General features: G+C 31.2%; 1 protein-coding gene across 1 annotated transcript; it reads left to right on the top strand.

Moving 5' to 3' along the window:
- The first annotated feature begins 10,458 nt into the window (after positions 1–10,458).
- LOC132730402 (G-protein coupled receptor 157-like) lies at positions 10,459–16,586 on the top strand. Its single transcript, XM_060716318.1, has 4 exons — positions 10,459–11,143; positions 13,905–14,104; positions 14,976–15,170; positions 15,654–16,586. Exons 1-4 carry the CDS (start codon positions 10,696–10,698, stop codon positions 16,209–16,211), a joined length of 1,401 nt encoding a protein of 466 aa, XP_060572301.1. The 5' UTR covers positions 10,459–10,695; the 3' UTR covers positions 16,212–16,586.
- The last annotated feature ends 592 nt before the right edge of the window (positions 16,587–17,178 follow it).

Raw genomic sequence — 17,178 nt, 5'->3', positions numbered from 1 at the left:
TTCATTTTTGACAAGTATCCATTTCTGTTTGGAATAATTTTTTGTCGTATCTCTGGTAGCGTTGATTAATAGATTAAAATCCATCCATCCGTCCAAAATAAAATGGGTGAACACCACTAACTCTTGAACTTGCAGTGCCCCCCTCCCCCGATAATTTCACCTGTTCACTCACTATAAACTCTTGAATGAGCTTAATGTCACGTGAAGACAAAGGGCGAAAATAATCTTTATGGAATAAATGAAATAAACTCTAAACTCTATATTTAAGATGTTGGGAAAAAAAATCAATGAAATCGAGATTAATTTGTAGTTGGTCCTAAATCGTTTCATCCAATACTGTATATCAATTCAAAACAAATAAAGGAAAACACGATTTCAAACTTCAAGACACTAGAATTAACAAATACATATACATGTATAAAAAATGGTAGAAAAATTATAGGGTTAATGTTTAAACTACAATATGTACAACGTTTGATACAATTGAGCTACACAAAGTGCAGTTTATGTGTGGGGGGGGGAGCAAATTTGTTTTACCAAAAATAGCAAGATATGTTAAATTTTAAAGGGTTTTCTGGGTTTTGTATGATGAGTTGTTTAGTTTTTTTACTTGATTTCAACACATATAATAGAATATATTAACCATCCTTCGATCGGATCTTGTTTAATGTGTGTGCTAGTAAACCATACAAATATAATATATAAATATTATAAAATCAATGCGCACTACATGTGCACCTCTGATCATACATGTGCTGGGACTGACAAATATACATTTTATTTTGGATTTTAAGGCAATTTGAGCTCCACACCCCAAGTGTCTGTGGTTAATTAGATTATAAGGTATATAAAGACAACAGTTCAAAGATAGGAATATCTTCAAGTAATGGCGAGCAGATAAGTTGAAAAGTTAAATTTGATTATGTCATGTTAGGAAGTTCTGATAATGTATATAAGTATCACGGAGAAAAAATTATTATTCGAAAGACTGAGTTGGTCTGATAATTTGTAATATATTCAGTAGGCTTCTTCACAAGAACCAATGAAAGGTGCATTTGCTCAAATAAAAAAAAAATGTGACGCCACTAGCAAAATATAGAGGTAATTGTGTGTCAAAACAACAGCAACAACTACATCCAGACAACAACGAAATACAGTCAGGTGCAAAAAGTATTGGTGAAAAGGGAAGTAACTGACGCATGCTTAGAAAATTGGTTACTTTTGCTAGTCTCTCTTTACTGATTACATCATTTTTAAGGCTAAATATGACGTCATAGATGACATCATAGTTCTAGAATACTACACTGTTTACCTTTTGGAATTTTTTTTGAGTGTTTATGTTCTTTTCTGTGTTTATCTAAAATGGGTAGGAAGGGAATTGAAATCTCACAGGATGTCAGAAAAGTCATTGTGGATTTATACAAGAATGGTCATAAAGTGTGTAACATTACAAAATTGTTGAATTTACCTTACATGACTGTGTCAAATATTGTTAAAAGATTTTTGTGCAGTGGTTCTACTGAAAACAAACCAAGAAGTGGCAGACCAAAACTTGTAACTGACAGGGACTATCGTCAACTGGAGCGTTTGGTTAAGGTCAACAGAAGAGACTCATTAAGTGATATAACATCGACTTTTAATGATAATAGAAGTAAAAAAGTGTCTAGACGTACAGTACAGTATCTTTTGGGGAAACATGGATTTCATAGACGTGTTGCTAGAAAACGTGTGGTCGTCAAGTGTGATAACAGAAAGAAACGGCTTGCTTGGTGTTTAAATAAACGAAAATGGATAGTAAATGGACAGTGGGATAAGGTAATATTTTCAGATGAAAGTCAGATTGTTATTGGGAATGATAGCAGAGTATATGTGTGGCGGAAGAACAGTGAAGGCTATAGACCAGACTTGATACCACCTAACGGCCGTTCTCAGTTAGAATTTACACCCTTAGTTTTTACTTGTCGCCACCGTCTATCCTCATTATTGCAGGTTATTTGCCTGTAAATCTATGCTGGTTTAAGAAGGTAGATGTTACCTTAAATAACACACAATAACTCGCCATTTGATCATGAATAATTGTTTAATAATATTCACCTAAAGTTACGAAAATGACAGGTTCGTGATTGTCGCCGTCCAATTTATAAAAAGTTAACGTGTATTTAGATGCTTTAATTGTATTGTTTTAATTTTCTTTGATGCCGTATTATTTTGGAACAATTCACGACTATACTGGTTGGGGAGATAACTTCGGCTGGTTGATAAAGTCGGCTTTTTATAATTAAATCGAGTTATCGGAATTTTTAATCTAATCAAGCTCACCATCTCATACTATCGCTGGAATTCGACAATATCAGGAAATTTTGTCAAGTTTGGTAAGATATTTAAAAAATAACACAGACTTTTACCTGTTTGTTTACAAAACATGCCTATAAAAAGTACGGGAATTCCATTGTTGTGCGCATGTGCAGCAGATGCTCATTTTGAGGCCCGCACAGGAGTACTTTTATATATTGACCGACTACGACTTTTACTTATACATTTTGTAGATGAAATTCAGACTCACTTTTGTCTTGCTAACTCAGAAAAAAGGCTGATTACTCAATTGTAATCTTTAAGTGGAATGGATTTAAAGACTGATGTTAAATGCTCCTTTTATGTGTAGGTTGAATACCACTAAATTAATTTCTTCTTCACTCTGTTACGCTACGCAAAAATAAATTTGAATCATTAGATCTAATTCTTTAACTACATATTTCGTTATACGTTAATTAATGATAATGCATGTGTTTTACGTAAAAATGATTTATATGTTACATAGTACGTTGCATATAAATATCGTGTTATCAAAGATATTCATTATACCAACTTAAGTAATGCTTAACAATTTCTGGTAACAAATATTTTTTATTTGACAAAATGAATAGCAAAGAAATAATAAAATGTCTAAACATGTTATTTTACGTTTTAAATTACTCATTTAAGAAGAAAAACAAAGAGCCGGAATTATCTACTCGCACGCGTTAAAAATATCCTTTTTACGTACCTCTTCCAGGGCCTCTCAAAATTACCCGTTATGTTTCTAAATATAACTTTTATGGTGATACCGGAAAATCGAAGAGCTGAAGTTTATTATGGTGCAAGATTCATCAGAATACGTAAACAAATAAATGAAATATGCCCTTAAAACACTGATTTTCGGCCGAGTTTATCTCCCAAACCAGTAAATTTGTAAATTAGATCTCAGTAACAATAACTCATAAAAAATGGTAAGGGATTAGTGTTTGTCGCCGGATAGTATGAAATGTTCGTTATCATTTTAACCATATATTGCAAGTGAAGTGTTTTTATCATTGAAACAACATTAGATGTTCTTTTTTGTATTAATATCAAAATATAATACTTTCATATTATCACCATGTTCATAGTGTGCACATTTTTTTTATTATTTATGTAGAATTTAACGTTGTGATGTGGTTTGGGTTAAAATTGAAAGGTTCGTTACCTGATTTAAAGGGTTTATGACTGCAATATGTACCCCCAGCACATAAAATGTTCTAAGTTACGTAAAAATTAGTATTTTATGCCAAAAATGAAACATTTTGTTGCTGTTTAAACAACATTATTGAATCTGAAATATGCTGAGAAAAGGTTCGTGATGAAAGGTTCGTGCGGTGATATATCTTACTCGATGCCGCCTACACTATGCTTGTTTGTAAACGGCTGCGGATAACAAACATATGTACTATGATGTCATTTGGGTTGAAACGTTTCAACTCTTTCTATAATGGTTGCTTTTTATTCGCAGCGCATGTTATAAACATGATCGAGAATTCCCATCAAAATCCTTTGGCAAGTGATTTTGTTACTTTTCATGATTATTAAATTTCAAGAAAATTTTCTATTGCCTACCGAATCACAAACGATATTGGTTTCAAATGAAATAAGCGAATTTATATTTTTATGATGTTTATCAATACCATGTCGGATTACAAACAAGGAAAGGTTCGTGACCATTAGTCACGAACCTTTCCTATGATAATTTATATGAATAAAATAATATATCTTATCCTGTAATGTATATAATATTATTTAAGAAAAATCTTGTGAGTATATCTTGTTTATACAGAAAAAGAACATCAAAAGAATGTCTGATTTTTACAAGACGTTACAACTGAAAAAGATGTATGTAAAAAATAAACCTCGTACTCGCCCGAAAAGCTTGTTTTATAAAAAAAGCAAATAAACATTATATTTGTGTGATTATAAATTCAAAATAAGAAGTGAATTTAAAACAATTCTATAAAGATAAATTATTATGATGAGGAAAACATGATAAAATAAACATTTAACTCCATAAAAGGTTCGTTGTCTTGGGCCACGAACCTTTCAAGTAAAAAAACCGTCTTTTTCAAGCTAGACAATTGTAGCTTTGGAATTACTTTAGTGCAGACAATTATGCTGAAGTCTAAACCTGAAAACATGCGGTAATTCAGTAAAATAATAAAACAAGAAGATTCGGAAAAATATCAAGAATATATTACTAGTATTACAAGCATGAAAATATACGTTGCTTCTTCAATGTTGTGAAATTGTGATTAACCTTTTGAAAACTAATATTTGCGTGACATATTGCAATGTCCAGTAGGCGAAGAAAAGATATGGCTGAACCCAAGGACACACCCTAAAAGGTTATGAAGCCAAGAGAAACAAGATATTCGCGGAGGTCATTTAAATAATTGGGAGGTGACAACATTGAATTGGTCAAAAAAGCAGTTTCAGTGAATAACGAACATATCATTTAATTTAGAGAAATTGACTCCGATCCTATAATTTGATATGCTTGCGTTATATAGCTAATATTTTTTTATACTAGCTGAATGTTTCTCTTCGTAAAAAGCTTATGTTTATTTGTTTTAAAAGTAAAATCTAGTATTATTACCATATTGACACGTTTTCATTGGATTGAATTAGTTGTTATAAATTGAAGAAAACATTTATAAATTGTTTTACTACAGATGCCATTCCAATTTAATATCATTTTTGAGAAATGAAAAGATTACAATAGATATCATTAGGTAATGAATATAATTGTATTCGAATGTCTATATCCGAACTTTATATCTGAATATAAATGTATCTATATTAGCATCATCAAAATTTTGATTTGACAATGAAAGGTTCGTTATTTTATATACCATATCTGAATTGAAAAAGTTAGTGAATATATGATTAAAATCTTAGCACCAGCAATGTATTTGATCTGGTAAACTGTTCTACTTCTTGATACATGTTTATCTTTTAATTAAGGTGTTGTTGTTTCAATTGTTTTAGACTGATATGCTGTATTGCTATGTCTTTAGTTACTATCATTTTACATAAATACTATTCGATGCTTTATTTTACTACAAAATAATGTGAACCAGTATACTATAAAGTCAAGACAGATAATGGGTTTTATACTAAATATCATTGTCTGATGTCTATATGTATGCTTTGGGGTATTAAGTGGGCTTCTTTTTTGTTTGAGTTTATGGTTGAAAGGTTCGTTAGCTTTACATAGTACTTAAATTTTAGTAAGGTGATCAATTTACCTAATAATAAAGCATATACATCGCATACAATTGCTAGCAGAGATACTACTGTTTTTATTTATGCCAAGAACTATACTTATTACACCGGGTCGTAGCTCTTATAATAATGAGACAAATCGTAATCACAGTTAAGCAGTATATCTTGATTTGCACTTTTTGCATATGAGTTTTTAAAAAAGTATATAAGCTTAATTAGTCAAGTAATTCGTGATATCAATTGTACAATTAAAAATTTATGTACCATGTGATATTTAAAAGTAAATTCCAATAAGATATCATCAATGTAATTATAAGCAGCCCTTTTTAGAGTAAACGGTACTTTGTCACGAACATTTCCGGCATTTTAAAAAGGTAAAATGGATACACTTTTCAAACCGCCGATTTACAAAAACTACTGATATGATGTTGAAAATAATTTCAGTAGAACTTCACAGATGGTTTAAGTTTGTAAAAAGACTAACAGTTTTGCGTTTTTGCGAATCTGTTTTTTTTATAAAATTTTGATAGGGGTGTAAATTCTAACTGAGAATGGCCGCTAAGAGCAACAGGAAGTTTCAGGTGATGATATGGGGGTGCATTTGCTGGCATGGAGTGGGGACTTTAAGTAAAGTGACAGGAATTATTAATTCTGAAAAGTACAAAGATATTCTTGAGGACAACATTTGGCCTGTTATTGCAAGGCATTTTCCTGATAATAATTATTTATTTCAAGATGATAATGCCCCAGTACACAGATCTCACTTACTTCAACAATATAAAGCTGACAACAGTTTAAAGTCCATTTCTTGGCCTGCACAATCACCTGACATTAATATTATTGAAAATATATGGTTATACATCAAAAGAAAACTTCAATACAGACACCATGTAATCAACAGCAATGACGAACTTTTTAGTGAAATTCAGAGGATATGGATGGACATTCCTACCAGTTATGTTCAGAGCCTGTTTTTGTCTTTACCCAGAAGGTTAATGTCAGTTATCAGACTGAAAAGACACTTGACTAAGTATTAAGGTAAGAAAACAATTATTTTTTGCAGTTTGAGCAAACTAGTTACTTGTTTATATGAAGGAAATCTATGATTGATTGATTCAGATAAATCCAATATGGCCGCCAAAATCACCAATACTTTTTGCACCTGACTGTATCATACCGTTAAAATAACTTTAAATAACCAGTTTTTACCGTTCGTGAATATTTCCCCACGCCCCCCCCCCCCTGCCCCCCAACTCTCAGTATTTTTAAGTTTGACGCCATAATGGATCTTCGTCTCATTTGGGACATAATATGTCATCACTATGTCCCAGATCTCATGGACTTTTGCATAATTAACCTCAACAAGTATCACTCTTTTTTATTCACACCGTTTGCTTATATGAAAATTATAATATGCAGCAGTTTAACTGACAGAGACAGAGACACATATTGATGATGAATTTATTTGAACAATGTTCTATTCTGTCCATTATCAGATAGGATATAAACCCACCATTAAGCATACTGTTTTTTTTTGTATCGTTAAAACACTAAATTTAAATGGAATATTTAATAATCGCCTATATTCAAAATATCAGCTTCATATAGTATTTTCACAATTTTTTCCATGTATGTAAATATGTTTATATCATGTATATATAATATTGCATGATTATTCTGTTATAAACATTTTAATGAAAGGTAATGATCATGTGAAATGTGTGTAGCTAGGGCGCAATTCCTCAGTGCACAAAACAGTAAACTGATGTGATATAGTCTGTGGAGTTTTCTCTATTAGAAGCAAAAAGTAAACAGTCTCGTTGTAATTCTATTAAGAATGGCATTTCATGTATTTTATGTTTGTATTTTAAGAAGAAGAAGAAGAAGAATGGCATATCATGTATTTTATGTTTGTATTTTAAGAAGAAGAAGAAGATGATGATGAAGAAGAAGAAGAAGAAGAAATAGTTTATTTCGGTAACTTATACATTTACAGTATCTCGTTACATACAATAATTACAAATATAATAATTCTGTGGTCACATGACAAAGGCAAAGAAAATATTAATAATAGGAACATAAAAAGTTTTAACTAATGACATTCTAGAAAATTTGTTTCAAACAGAGAACAGACAGCTGCAAATCAAGCACAACATATCATTATCATTCATAGAAATAAAAAAAAGTTCTTGAGAGAAAGAAAAACACCAAAAACAAGAAAGACGTGAAAAATTACGGCGTAAAAAGTATAGTTTAACATGTATATTTTTAGCGATAATATGGATAATAAGTTGAACCAATTAATATTACAAATATGTTATGTATTTACAACTGGTAGCAGCAATTGTTGCTTCATCTATATTATATTTTCCTAATTTACAAGTATATAGCTTTATTTTCTGATTGTAGAAAATCTAATAATTTATACATAGAAGGTCTAATATAGTAGTGACGCTTGATAAATCTTCTTCGAATATCTTGATAACATGGACAAACTTAAATAAAATGATATTCATCTTCAATTTCTGGTAAATTACATAATTGACATAATCTTTCGTTTCTTTGTATTCTGTTACGTCCGTATCTTCCAGTTTCAATCCTTAAGTTATGAGCAGATATTCTAATTCTACAAATATTTATACGTATACCTTTGCAATAAATATTTCTTGAATATGGTTCAAAACAAGTCTTTTTTGATATAACTATACAAAGTGTTTAGTACGATATTTTTTTCTATGTCTGAATGCCATTTTTGCCTAAAACAATCAATAACTCTTCAGATAAAAAGAAACTACTAACTATGTTCTATATATATTAATTAATATGTACGAATATAATTATGTAAAGATGAAACTTTATTAAATAATATAAGCTTATAACATACATAGATACTGTATTAAATGTCAACAGTGACTAATAGGCCCATGAGGCCGGGTGTTTTAAATACCTTTATTAAAATATTTGTATATGATTATATTGTAAATAACACATATCACTTTAATAAACAATCTTCCTATAACCATGTATGTATAACTGATCGTATAATATGATAATAATATGATAATTGATATTATCATATGTAATTACATTGTGTACACATGATTTTATAATTATCTCCTTTAATTTTGTTTAAAAGGGATATAAAGTGTGATAAAGAAACTAACTAGACACGTCAGATCAAACGAAAAGAACGAGATGTTGTTTCCCATCGTGCATATTTTATTTTAATTCTTTTCACATGAGATTGTCAGAATAAACAAAAGTAACATCAACGACAGAAAATGTTTAATATATTACGATTGGATACTGCACCAGCTCAAATCTGTTAAATAAACTATAAAGCTAGCTATGACCATTATGTAAACAAACAAGAAAAAGGAGAGGCTTGCGAAACGCCCCCATCTCCTTAGGTTTCTAAATTAATAATTTTATTGAACAGTAAGTGACGTGAATCAACATTTTCAAATCACTCTGCTCTTTCGCTGAATTAAGTACAATGTATTGGTATTCAACTAATTTTTTTTCTACAAGATTATTGATAATTTATGAATAATAAGAAACAACAGCTATGCATGACAAGTTGTTAATGCATGTACAGCTGTACTTGTTGTTATTAATGAAATGTTCTCTTTGAAACCTTTTTTCTACACTTATTTTATAAATATTTAATTCTATAAATACATGTATTATAATTATTAACATTATTCTTTAAATGTTGGTCAGGAAATAAACAACATTAAAGGAAGCAACTATTAATCAAAAATCAAAAAGTATTGTGTTAGAAAGAATACCTTTAGGCGAACTTGTTTCATTTAATTTGATCAAAGATTAAGGTATTATTTACTGATAGCTTTTTTATAGTTTCAGACTAATTTGTACTCTTTGATCGGAGCTAATCATTTAATTGCAACGCATAAAGTTTTCCCTTTGACCTTTTCCATAAGCAAGTTTGCCTGCATATGGTTTCCAATTGTAAATTTCAGTCAACAAACTTTTAGAACCAAATGACATAGTTATGTTTATATGATTTATTATAACACTTAGAAACTTGTTTTTCAAAGTCAATTAAATCCACACCTCTGCAACTATGTTTGCACTGGCGATTGTAATTGCTTGACATTAAAGTTTCGTAAACATGATTTTTAATATCTAGAATCAATCCTTTTGAAGGTCACTTATCTGTTGAACATTGCTGAGGGTGGCACAGAGGTATTTTCATTATATAGGAATTTGTCAACTTTTTCTTGTAAAATACAGTGTACGCATTTTTGTATATCATTTTATTTTGTCTATACTGCACTGTAAATATCTTAACAAGAAACAAAACTGCATATTCAATTTCAGTTTTTTCTTATTTTTTTTTACTTTGAACAAAACAATGTAAATGATACTACAGATAATATTTTAGATTATTTTTTATATTAATTTGTATTTATATATCCTCTGATCATTTGAGATAATTACTCCACGTTACTTTTAGTGCTAAAGAAATAATATTGCCGTTGCAAGAGAGAATGTTGCGGCTTTAGAATTTAGACGGTGCAAGAATAAACAGTGCACGCATGCTATGGACGGTACAAGAAGGAATAGTCTTTGCTGCAGGGCCGTGCAAACGAGAATTAATATCGCTAAAGTCTGTGCGAGAGGAAATAGAGTAATAGGGAAATAAATAGAACTTAACGAGTGCAAATTAATAAGGAATATTGCGAGGTTAAAATATTTCAGTCATTGTCGCTCTATCAATTGAATTTACAATCCACTTATTAATTTTGTTTTAATTATTTTCAATTGATCTCTAATTTTCAGCATATATCAACTTTCTACATTATTTCTCATAATGGGTGCTAGATCTTAACTTTCACAAGACACCTGTACATCCCCACCATAACCAATTTAGGAGGCTTATAAAAACACGGCACTTCTGAAGAGTTTCGATAGAACGCGAACTTTTCAAGGAAATGTATTATCAATAACGTGGCAATTATTGCAAAAGCAGAGATATTTCTGTGACTAGAGTTATATTAAGCGCTTTGGATACTTTAAAGTTTCATCAGAAATAAAGCAAGGGTATTTAATAATAAGAATAAATATTCTGATGGTTATTTCTTTACGTTAAAAGTTATAGATATGGAAAACAATTCATGTAATAATAGCTGCGATGATGTTACAGACGATGAAATTCCGTCTTCGGAGTATGTTTATGTTATATTAACGGCTGTAACTTCAGGATTATCTATATTTGGTCGAACATGTATTTGTGTTTTATACTTTGCATTCAAAGACCTTCGTTCGCCCGCACGACAACTGTTGCTATTTTTAGCATTTTCAGACGCAATGCTGGCTCTTGGAAATCTTTTGGGAATCATTTGGTTTCTGTATAGTGATTCGTCAATTATTAATAAAAGTGAGGCATATTGTGATTTTCAAAGCGCGATGACAATATATTTCAGTATGACATCATTTGCATGGACTGTTACTATGGGTTTTAGCCTGTTCGTTACTGTGGTACTTAACATGCAAAATTTTACTGTGACTTACATGAAACTGTTCCACATACTGGCATGGATACCTCCAGGTAATTACCTTTACCACGCTTAATTAATGTCTTAAATGGACTTGTCCGTTTATAATCTGGACATAACCATTCATTATGTTTTGGTTTTTTTTTTCTAAATATGTACTGCAAACATTGCATTGTATCTGACGGCACGGATACCGGCTGATCTTTGTCTGAAATGGTTGCATGGGCAGAATCTATAGCTACCAACAGGGTATGGGTTATCCTAATCCTTTTTCCATTTTGATGAGAAATTTGTTTTTAATGTTTGCTTTGATAAATTGATTGAATTTGTATCTTTGAAGTTTTTTCTCATGCTTATGTAATTATCAAATATGATTTATTTCATTTCATCAAAGTTTCGTACAATTTTTTTCTTCTAGTATACTCGTTATCGATTAAATGAGCTTTTGTTATGTTTCTATATTTTTATTGTATCAGTACATTAAAACGATTATTGTTCTATATTGGTTACTGTCCTTGCATTGTTTTGCTAAAAGCTCAAAATTGTTAGCTCAATAGTTATCAATATCTAGATGACCGACATCCTTGTGATAAGGATGAAGTCACTGATCGTCTTGTCAACATGTTAAGGATATTGCATGTCTTATCTAACTTGTCAATTATCAGGAGCCTTATCACACAAGGTTATAGACCTGCTGCGATTGACTTCAAGTACTTTGTTTCAAAGAAATAATTGCTGTCATTCATTGAGTTGACTTGGTTTAAATTTGAGTTTCCTGGTTAAACTAAATAGTCAGAAATAGAAAAAACGGCAAAGTTGAAAATGTTGCAGACTCGTTTTGATGAACAGCAGTTGTTAATACAAGCCCCTATCACAGTTGCTTAAACAGAACTCAACATATAATCACGAAATCCTGAAACTTGGAACTTTGAAACATGCGCATATGTATAATAAAATCAATTGTATAGCTTATATTAAAGAAAAGCAAGAGTATTCCAGATATGCATGTACCTTCCGAAGACTACTTCTTTATGAGAAAAAACTTGAATTTTACAAATCAAATTCGCCAATTTTTTAACACATTTCTCTGTTTTATAAATTAATATATGCAACAAGGTTAGCTTTTAAAAAAGCTTGTAGCGACTCGCTTCGTAATTTTTTTCCAGGGGTGCGTTTAAATGTAAAAATGACAGTTCTGTTAGCTGAAGAGACTTCAGCGAACATCAAAATAAAGTGACATAAAGTTATGGAAGCCAGTTCTCTCAGTTTAACAAAGAGGAATATGAGTATATATGAAGATGCATGTAAACAGGTAGAATGAAGACCCTATGTCTATGCACATTTACTGTATAGCCTGTTGACCTTGACCAAATAAATGTTAGATAGGTAGAATTCATAAAGATGTCTCTTTATACAAAGTTAAGTTATAATCTGTTATTTAGTATTGGAATGAGTGACAGACACAAGTCCTAAAGTAAACACAAGTTGTCAATCAATTCAGCCAGAAAAGCCGGGATCCTATTAAAAATATAGGGATCCCGGAAATTGACCAGTCTAAGATGCTTTTCAGATAAGCCGGGATCCTATTAAAACATATAGGGATCACGGGAATTGACCAGTTCAAGAATATAGTTTTCAGAAAAGCCGGGATCGTATTAAAATATAAAGAGATCCCAGGAATTGGCCAGTTCAAGAATATAGTTTTCAGAAAAGCTGGGATCTCATTAAAACATAAAGGGATCCCGGGATTTGACCAATTCAAGAATGTAGTCTTTGATTTTTCCACTTAATTAGGCATATAATTATAAGTATTGTTATTTCCGCATTTTAAGTTTGTTGATAAATAGCTCTAAATATATTTATATCCTAAGTTTAATGAATTTATCGTTCATTACATACAATAAAAAACTTAACGTTTTCATTACGACAATAATCAACACAAATATAGTTTATTAGTTTTTCCTCTATATCTTATACGATCCCGGATCCCGGCCAGTCCGGGCGTCCCGGATCCCGGCCAGTAAATATATACACTAAATACCGGAAAGGATAAAATGACCGGAAAAAAGGAAAAAATGTACAGAACTAGATGTACACTTATGTTAATTAACCAAACAAAAGCTTACTACAAAGGAACCGGATCACTAAATCAGATCGCTAAATCAAAAGTCAGTGTAAATATGATTTTTTGAAAAGAATTCATGAAAACAAACATTTTTAATCATCATAATATCTTTGCGCTCAAAGCAATACTTGCTGCTTTTTAAATATGGCGTGAAAATTGAAGGTTTTTTGACGCTATGTAAGATTAAATTTGATTGGCTAAATAATTTTGGATCCTAGCCCTGATAGATAAATTTTTATAGAAAGCTGGAAGCCAAGCTTCGATTAAATTTTTGGATGGATTCGGAGTTTTAGGTTGTTTCTCAGTAAAATCCTAACGTAATACCGGCTCGCCGTGGCGAGCCGGCATAACTGGATATCGCAATAATAGGAATGTTTGGTGTATAAAATATTTCGTAAAATATGTTTAAAGTTTGACTTTTTTCTTCTTTTTTTTGCACTAGGTTTCTTTCAATAAAAATATAATTAGAGAACATTTTGCTTTTTCAGATATTATTATAAATGATTACATTATTTTATATTTATAAATGTTCTATTTCTTCGATAAACAACGATCGACAACGGAAGCGACATTCTATGAACGCATATCCTGCCGTTTGTTGAATTTTGTTCCGATATGAAAAGATAAAAAAAATGTATGCTGTAAAGAAATATTAATAAATAAGCAATACTATTTTTCATTTTATTCAGGGATAATTACAATATTGGCCCTCAGTATGAACGTACTCGGCACAGACACAACTTTAAAACAAGCGAGCTGGTGTTGGATAGATCCTAGGGTTCCGAATGCTTTACTTTGGCAGTTTGTTACGGGGAAGTCTTTTGAAATCATTGCTTATATAACAACAGTTGTTTTATATGCATCTATAAAGGTGTTCTTGGTGCGACAGGTAAATCTTTTGACACTATCAACAATTAACTGTATAGAAGCAAATACAATAAACTAAGTACATGTACTCGTATATCCTTTGTAGCTTAAATAATTCATAGAGAAGTTGATAAATGTTGTTGTAGCAATGTTTTGTTTTCGTTGGTCAAACGATTCAATGCAATAACAAATCACTGATTTTGTCAAAAGCGCCAAAGTCATGCAAACACATCCTCGGTTACGCAGGCCATTTACTGTACATATACCAGTATATGGGCAAACAAGAAATAGACTATTGAGTACCAACAACTATCTGTAATGAATCTGTAATGAAAACGTCCTACTTTATTCTTGTTTGATTTTGTCAGTACCGCTCTTTGCTATTACATTGTATATAAAGTATCAAGTTGCTTTTCATATTTTGTTATTTCAATATTTTATGATTTTTCTTGCAATCAACGTGAGCGAGGTAAATGGAGTATGTGATATGAAAATGCCTTTAAATACCAGAATAACAAATTTTCTTGTTATGTACATGTTTATTTGAAGATAGTTCAGGATTATAATTATCTGAACAACAAAATAGGAACGAGTGTTGCTAGGAAACACCTTTTCTTTAAAGAATTTTTATATTTCTATTTTTATAAAATTTATCTAATGCTGCTTTAACTCTGTGGTAACCAAGTCAAAAAGGACATATACCTATCGAATACTAGAAGATGTTTGTATTTATGTAAAGTATGGCCGTAGCACATTTGACATTGTTAGAGCATACAGAGGCAAATAAGACTGTCTAGGCATTATAACATACATACTAATACAAATGTATTTATTATTTACTTAACCACAATGACATTTTAAAGAATTGTTGTTGAAATTTGGGTCCTATTCAGACAAAGAAAAATATTGGTAGAGTGAGGTCAAAGCGCACGAGGAGAGATGTCATCGCTGAAGCCAACAGAAAACTGACGTTTGTGCCCTTGGTTTTTATCGTCTGTCGAATATGGGGAACTCTCAGATTTCTTATTGGTAATTTTGGTCAAGACATAGTTAATGAACCGTATGTAACGTGGATAAATCCGCTACAGGTATGATATTTAAACCTTTTTTTACTCGAGCCAGCCTTAAAAAGCTGCATTCCTCCAGCCAGTTCAGCCAAAATATTTCAAGAAAATCAACCGTAAGAAAAATGTACTCAGATTTTAAGAAAAGAAATATATGACTCAAGATTGGATTAATAATTTGCATGTAAGTTGCGATTAATGACTGACTGACGCAATATTTGATTATTTTGACCTCTTTTTTGGTAATTTACGTGGCTTTTAAATGCCGTTTGCAATGTGTAAATTACTTTTTGTAACTACTTACTGACAGTGAGTGATCAGTGCATATCATGATCAGATGGCACGCACGAATAATCTTGGTCTACACAGCATATGTTCCGAAATTGTTGCCGCCAGTAGGCTAGGGTTAATTGTTGTTTTGTTTCACTCTTTTATATTGACGCTGAATGATTTAAAGACATAGGTCAAAAATATTTTATCAGTAAAACATATTTTGTCAATTGACAGGGTATTGGTGACAGCGCACAGGGATTTGCAAACTTTGTTCTCTACTGTTTTTCCACAAGATCCATCCGCCGGCGAATGTTTCCATTTACAAATAAAGTAGGGCCAGCCACTTCCTGTGCTTCTGATACTAAAACGGGTCAAACTCTTGCTACTACGACAAAGAAAAATGCTGTCGGTCCAAGTGAAATGACTGTAGAAATGACACCTGCTTCTGCTAAATTAGACAACAGCAATATATTTCAAACCGAAAGTGCAAAAGCTTCAAAGTATAAATCAATGAACGATGAAAAAATGGCAACAAATAGGAATGAAGATATGATAGAAACATTAAATGAGGAACAGTCTTCAGTTGAAATAACTCCAGAAGGGACGTCCACTAAATTTAATCCATCAATCACAGAGTCAGGTAATGGAGATATAAGGTCATCTTCTATAGATCTGGGAAATGATAACCTTCCAGAAGATCTGGGAAATGATAACCTTCCAAAAGAAGACAAAGAAACAGCTGCTCACAATACATTATCCTATGGAAAGAATTCGGTTAGATTTCAATTATGATACATGTATTACAGAACCTTAGGCGAGGATATATGGGAATAAGATCAGTATAATTTTTATAAAATGTTGTAAACTCAATTTTTAACAATGCATAAATTTCAAAAGTTCAAGAGTTCAAGTTTGCATGAAGACAATTAACAGCATTGCTGTATTCAATTAACGACGCACACCCATGCCACACAAGACAAAATGAAGGAATTAAATACCAATGCTGCGGAACATATGCATATGTGTGTGCGCGCCCCCGTGTGCGTGCGTGTGTACGTTCGTGCACACTGTTTCAAACGAAACGTGGTGAAAAGTTTTGCGCTTTAACATAAAATCTAATGAGCTGAGAACATAAAATTTAGTGAAAACTATTTTAGTATCCTGAAAATATTACTAATACTTATAAATAAATAAAGATATGTAAAACATATGACTGCTACACCGATGATTGTTACATTAAACAATCTAACTATTTTCTTTTCTTTTATTTTATTTATTTATTTATTTCATAAATGATAAATAAATATTTTCTCAACCTTTAAGAATATACATTTAGAAATTTTAGTAATGCTCAATTTGAGAACTACAGCTAACGCTACAAACTGGATGACTTCTGTAAGTGTTTGCTTCAAGTCTATTTCTTAATCTACTGAAACTATGTTATAAACCAAAGCAATTTATCTTTTTTAAGACAAAGCACTGATGGTGCTTAAGGTGTACAACTATAAGATGTACTGACGTTGAAAGGTTGGTGTGATATGATGATGAAGACTCCAATATGCTGTATCATACTACAGTCAGTCATCAATTTAGAAGTCTGCATTTATGACACTTTACTAAACAGTCATGATAATTTACATAATAGTCATATACAAGCTTTTATGATGCATACATGTAATTGTGTATATCATGAAAGCTTGTATTATACATGCAACTCTTTTGGAGTTAATTTTGAAATAAAAGATTCTTCATCTTCAAT

The sequence above is a fragment of the Ruditapes philippinarum genome, unplaced genomic scaffold, assembly GCF_026571515.1.
Source record: "Ruditapes philippinarum isolate M1 unplaced genomic scaffold, ASM2657151v2 ctg1213_1_1_1_1, whole genome shotgun sequence".
In the NCBI taxonomy this organism is placed as follows: Eukaryota; Metazoa; Mollusca; class Bivalvia; order Venerida; family Veneridae; genus Ruditapes; species Ruditapes philippinarum.
Note: the sequence above shows the minus strand (reverse complement) of the source record. Positions and strands in the feature narration are given on the sequence as shown.

Excerpts from the sequence above, each read along its gene's own strand:
- LOC132730402 (XM_060716318.1), top strand. The coding sequence starts at position 10,696 with ATGGAAAACAATTCATGTAATAATAGCTGCGATGATGTTACAGACGAT. Across the intron at positions 14,105-14,975 it reads AGGTGTTCTTGGTGCGACAG|ACAAAGAAAAATATTGGTAG; the intron begins GTAAATCTTTTG and ends GGTCCTATTCAG. Across the intron at positions 15,171-15,653 it reads CGTGGATAAATCCGCTACAG|GGTATTGGTGACAGCGCACA; the intron begins GTATGATATTTA and ends GTCAATTGACAG.